This window comes from Harmonia axyridis, chromosome 7 (genome assembly GCF_914767665.1).
Source record: "Harmonia axyridis chromosome 7, icHarAxyr1.1, whole genome shotgun sequence".
In the NCBI taxonomy this organism is placed as follows: domain Eukaryota; kingdom Metazoa; phylum Arthropoda; class Insecta; order Coleoptera; family Coccinellidae; genus Harmonia; species Harmonia axyridis.
The window spans coordinates 16,424,365-16,430,680 of NC_059507.1; the positions used below are offsets into that span (position 1 = coordinate 16,424,365).

A 6,316-nucleotide genomic window follows, 5' to 3' on the forward strand; every position below is an offset into this window, starting at 1 on the left:
CTATTAAAATTACATTCATTTATTTCAGTAAGAAATATGTTATCAGTGGATCACATATATGATTATACATTACGGAATTCATAATAATTCCATACAAATAAATAAGAATCAGTCGAATAACAAAAAAAAAAAGAACGCGTTATAAAATTATAAACAGGGTGTTTAAAATTCAGTATCAAGATTTCGCTGATGAATTCTAACTCATGAAAGAATTCTATATTTGGTTCATAATTGTTTTTGCATCTGCGATCGTTATCGAGTGAAAGGTAAAACTATTTTTTCATGACATGAACATGAAATCAATACCTAACGAACCTAAATTTCAAAAGGATGGTTTTTTTTAGTAGGAATAAGGACAACCACTAAAGAACTTTCTCAAATTATGTTTGGCGACTTTCAGCTGATTTTTATCTGCTTCCTCAGGCCTACAAAAACACCAAAGATAACAGAAATATACAAAACATAAACTGTAAAATTTTACATTTATAAATTTTAAGTTCTTTTGAACACAATCAGAAGCTAACTTAATCTCCAATTATAAAATCTTACAATATCTACGCACACCAAAAACTTTTTTTGATGTGCGTAGATATTGTAAGATTTTCTAATTGGAGATTGTTGATAACAAACAATTTACATTATATTTAACACTATAACATATTCAACGCTATAATCCATTATTTTCGGTTATATTTATTTCATCACAGAAAACATCCATCGATTTTGGCCAATTTATTTTGGTTACACTTCTCGACCAGTTCAGATAGTTTTCTCCTTTAGATCCTAGTCCGATAACTAATAATTATATATGCCTCAATATCTATAACCTCAAATTCTGCGTGATACACATGTTTAACGTTATAATATTCGTATAAGCGATAGATCGAAATCTCTATATTAGTATTTTTGGTTTGTGTGATTAGATAGACAATATTCTCTATTACAAATTCTACAAACTATAAAAAATGAGATAACGTCCCAAACAACAAAAACTCTTTTTTTTCACGCATTCCTAAATTGAAAATATTTACTTTCTTTCATGCAGATTATCGTTTGGGCACATTATGTGAAATCCCCATGAAAATCGGTGAGTTGTAAGACGAAACATCTCTAATTTCGTTTTGAATTGAGCAACAAAGTGGTGGTGTCCACTCTTAATGAAACTAGTATTTGCAGGCAAATAAATAAATATGTAGGTAGCCATTATGATAGCCAACCTTCTGAGTTCTAGAGATAGTATAAAGAAGAAGAAGAAAAAAATTTGTCGGTTCTATGATACAGATCTCAGGTTATGTACCTCAGTCTCAGAATACTACTGATTCGATCAGTAAGGTGATATTCGTCGTGTTCGATAGATGTGTTAATTCTTAGTTCTGAATTCTTTAGAGATATTGGTCGCTCTTTATTGCAAGTGGTATTTATATCTTGTGTTTGTTCTTGCTAGTTTGTGGAGATATAAGTGTTTTATGATGTCTGAACTTGAAAATCAAGTAAACCCCGGGAGTGAAGATAGGAGTATGGATAATGTAAGTATGCCACCAATTAAATGACTTATATTCATTTTTCTGGATTTTTTTTTTGTCGATTAGTCATGATTTCTTCAGGTGGGAATGGTTACAACCATTCTGATTTACGTTTGTCCTCTCCATTAAATACTTTGAGAATTGTATAATCGAGTGACGTTTAACTATAGTTGATCAAAAATTATTTTTGGTCTAATATTTATTTATTATTTTACTATAACGCTGAAGGCTTTCACGGTTCAAAATAAAAAGGAATTTCTCATTTCTATCATGTTGTGTTTCAATATGTCAATTTTTGTCGTATTTACTTTTTGAAACTCAAGTCAATTGGTTTTATTGTAACATGGAGAACCGTAGAATGTATCCTTTTTCCCAAATATGGAGTGTAAATATTCTTTTATCCTATGTTAGATTTAATTATTCTTCTTTTGGATATTCATACTTTTTTTCAAGAATAGGAAGTAGAATAGAATATTGATCTCATATTCATAAGAACAAATTTTCTGCAAACATGGTACCTAAATATTTTTACCTCCGAGATGCAGGGTGTTGAGGTTAGAAAAACAACAAGTAATTGGATGTAATAATTTTCGATTTTTTAATCTGCATCTTTTCGATCATGTACTTGAATTTTCAATTGAAAATCTCCATAATTTCCTATTTCTATGAAAAACGGAATATCGAAATGTTTGAGGCTGATTTTTTCCATTTTTTTTTCAAATGAATTTTCAAGAATCTTAATATTCGTCTTAAAATTCAGAAATTGTCGGTGGCCTTCAGGTTGAGGCTGTTGAAATAACAAGTATCCAAGGATACTGGTAGTAAAATATCGCATTCCACTGGGATGCGGAATTTTTCGATTTTTTTTATTTTTCTCGGGAAAAAAAAATCAGTTTTGAAGTCCATCATTAGTAACTGTTTGTAACACAAAAATTTTCATTTGTAACCTATAATGAAAAAATGATAAATGATAAAATGCGAAGTTAGCACCCATTTTTTCACAAATTTGATATTTTTTTTTGCTTCCGATAGTACTTCGTTAGTAACTATTTGTGAAAATTAACAATGTATAACAATTTATAATAAATTGCTATGTCAGCAACCACATCTTTAATATATTCTATATTTCCCTTTTGTTGCCGTTAGTACTTCGTTAGTAACTATTTGTAACAAAAATTCGTTTGTAACCTAAGTCATTATGGAAAAATGTTTCCCTAAAATGCGAAACAACAACCTACATCCTCTCAAAATCACAATATTCATTACTCATAACACAAAAATAATGTCCCAAACAAAATCTGTAAATGGAAAATACTACCCCCTTATACGGGAATGTGAGTGCTTTTCCAACATTGACGGCTAGATTACAAATGAAATTTATGGTTTTACAAATAGTTAGTATCGAAGTACTATCGGAAACGAAAGGAAAATATGAAATTAACTTCGCGGACAACAGGAAATATGCTTTTACTCACAAGATAAATCCAGAACAAGGAAAACTCGAATAAATTTCTTGCGTTCGGAATTTTCGAAATTTTTCAAATGATTAAATAAGTTACTTAATTTTATCTATGGGGAGCTTATTGAATACAGAGGGAATTTGAAATAACACCGATTTCTAATTTCAAAAAGATGGCTATAGTGAGGATTGAATGGATATCGTCTTTATTATCATTGCCTTAAAGGATAAAATGTAAACATTTAACTGACGAAAAACTGTGAAATTCCTTCCCAGTAGAGACCAAAACAATCTAATGTTATCAATCAATTTTCATTTCAGGTTGGTGAATTTGGTAGTAGCAGCGATGCAGATAGCTCTTCAGGAGAGAAAACTGCTAGAATTGATGAAGTAAAGCAAGCTAGCAATGATTCAGAAGTAGCGAAAGACGAAGACGATGAAATGAAGGAAGATTTGAAAAAACTTCGCATAAAAATAAAAATAATAAGAACTGCCAAAAAAACTACCTACGAAATCGTAAGGCCTAGCGATGACAGGGATGAATTGAAAGAAAACACGCTACCTCGAGAAGATACAAGAAAGAGGAAGAGGGGAAAAACCAAGGTAAAATGAGTTTACTTGATGGAGGCAATTTGACATAATTATCAAAATTATGATATCGTTGTTTTTCTTTTGCTTCGTTTTCAATATTTTGTCGATTCAGAATTGTATTTCTAGATAAAAAAAGTATATATACTGATTTCTTGTTCATTTTCAGACCAAGAAAAAGGAAAAATTCATACAAAATCCACACAATTTCGCAATGGAGAAGAGAACATATGAGCAAGAAAAAAAATTAGCCATAGCCAAAGGAGATTTCGACAGAGCCAATCAATTGGACATTAGTTTGGTTGAGTTGCAGCTAAGAGCTTGTCATCTTGATGAGGTCATGACCTCCACGATATTTACCATCGCTCATATCAACGACCGGAATAGGAGGAGGAATATTGAAGAAGCTGAAAAGGCTATTATGGAGGAACACGCGGCAAACAACGGAAAAGAGGTATATATTTCTAAATGCTAAATTCGAGCATTAAGTATAGTCTTCAATATTGGGATTTCGAAATTTTTTTGACGTACACATTGATCAAACGAATTGTTGTTATCAATATTTTGAAAAAAGGATAAAAAAAAACTTATCAACCCCAAGAAATGTTTCTCATAATGCCATATATTGTGAGGAAAAATATTAGACACTATGACTGTTCAGAAATGAACGCAAAACATTCGAAAACGTTTTGACGCCGAAACTAATCACATTTTTTTTGTTTTATATTTGTAAATATAAGTTCGAAATTTTCAAATTTAATTGACACTCTTAAATAATTTTTAACGAGAAAAAAAACTTATGGAAATAATCGGTCCAACTGTGATTCATCCCATATATATTTAAAAAGTAGAACCTCGATTATCTTGATGAAGAATAATAATAATAAATAAAGTTCTTTTCCACATTGATCCTTTGGATTGATCTCTTTTTTTTTCGAGAAGTTACTTAACAAACTTGTTCATTTTAGGTTTATGATCCTTTCAATAGACGTCCCATACGACCTGCACCAGGAGTGGTATCCAAATCACCACCACAACCAAAACCAGGTAAATTTTCAAATGCACAATAACTTACTAATATTAATTCATAATCATTAAAATTCTCATTTCGATCGAGTTAAATGATATGAAATTAACACATACCCAAAAATTCAAAACTTATTTTATAAAATTAGTATTATGCGTATCAAACAACAACCTACTTGGAATCCGATTAAATGTCTTTATTTCATTGCATTTTTCTATTTTTACAGTTGGACCTGTAAGGGAGACGCCTAGACCTGAGAGGAGAGTCTTAGTGCCGAAAAGGACTCACAATCTCAAACCGTACGAGAGGCATTGAGAATCTGTGGATTACGATCTCGATGTTTTTGAGTGAATTTGTCAAAATTTCGAGAATTTCCAATTTCACTGATTGGTCAGGAACAAAACATTGTCAATTTTTAAGTGCTGATATTAGTACAACGTCAGTGATACGATGCAGCAGATTTTCCCAGTGAAGAAATGATTAATGAAAAAAAAAAAAAATTTGATATATGTACATATGTGAATAATACTGTTGTAATTCGGATAATATGCAAGATATTTGCATTAACCTAGTGAAAAGTTGATTTCACAGAAAAAAAATGATTGTATTATATGTGATGAAATTAATATTTCAGCCTTCAAATGTTCTTGTTTAGCAGTTTTTTTTATAATTTTTTAGTATTTATTGTAAATTTTTCAATATATTTCACTAAGTTCTGTTATTTATTTTTTTATTTATTTATTTACATAACTGAAACTCCAACAGGATAAACCCAACATCAGGGATTCACTACAAATTAACGTTCATAAAATCAACAATATCGTTAAACATAGTAATATAAATATGAAATGAATATCTTTACAAGCGCTTTATAAAAAAAAATTGAACTACCCTATTTTAACATCTTGACAAATACAGTATCACTCTCCGCTTGAATTCGGCCAAGGATAAATTAAACAAATCAATTTCGCTAACATGCCAATTGTAAAAACGAGTTATTCTGAAATAAATAGAGTTATAATAAAAAAATGTCCTAGCCTGTGGTACAAAAAATAAGTGTCTTCGACGACCACTAAAAGAGCGTGCATTAAAATTAATAATCTCTATCAACGGGAAATCAAAACAATCATTCACAATACGATACAAGAATATTTGATCGAACATTACCTACTCTTCTTTTTTCCAGACTCATCATTTTATACAATTGAATTCTATATTGATAAGCGCAGTCACGTCTATCACCATAACGGTAAAGCAAACTTTTGGTGAATTATCTTTATACTGTTTACTTTTTCCAATTTATCGATATATTTATGATAAAAGGGACTCCAAATCGGTGTAACATATTCCAAATTGCTACGTTCATAGCTGAAATATAGAGTCTTGACTGTTTCCGCATTTTTGAATGCCTTAGAAATCCTCAAAACGAAACCTACATCTTTCAATTCATTTTTCAACCTTTTTTTTTCGTTAAAAACCTCGTATGTTGAAAAAACTTGTCTACGCAGATGAAGCCATTGAGTCATGTAAAAATCATGGTTTTGAGGCTATTTAAAATTCAAAGTGAAAAAACATCCCCTTACAGATTGAATGATTCCTCCAATTATTTCAGTGTTCATTATAACTGTTTCTTGTGGTGAAATTTTTCGAAAAGAAGATACTACGACGTGAATTTCATTTGAAATTTAAGAATATTCAGTTATACCTCCTGTATAATGA

The 6,316-nt window shown here is 30.4% G+C and overlaps 1 protein-coding gene across 1 annotated transcript; it reads left to right on the top strand.

Moving 5' to 3' along the window:
- The first annotated feature begins 615 nt into the window (after positions 1-615).
- Positions 616-5,238, top strand: LOC123685474 (RNA polymerase-associated protein Rtf1-like). The gene is made up of 5 exons (XM_045625177.1): positions 616-1,526; positions 3,304-3,585; positions 3,740-4,024; positions 4,539-4,617; positions 4,824-5,238. Exons 1-5 carry the CDS (start codon positions 1,467-1,469, stop codon positions 4,910-4,912), a joined length of 795 nt encoding a protein of 264 aa, XP_045481133.1. The 5' UTR covers positions 616-1,466; the 3' UTR covers positions 4,913-5,238.
- Positions 5,239-6,316: the final 1,078 nt, after the last annotated feature.

Bases quoted from the DNA above. Each gene is read 5' to 3' on its own strand.
- LOC123685474 (XM_045625177.1), top strand. From the start codon at position 1,467: ATGATGTCTGAACTTGAAAATCAAGTAAACCCCGGGAGTGAAGATAGG. The intron at 3,586-3,739 runs GTAAAATGAGTT...GTTCATTTTCAG, and splicing joins GGAAGAGGGGAAAAACCAAG to ACCAAGAAAAAGGAAAAATT. The intron at 4,618-4,823 runs GTAAATTTTCAA...CTATTTTTACAG, and splicing joins ACCACCACAACCAAAACCAG to TTGGACCTGTAAGGGAGACG.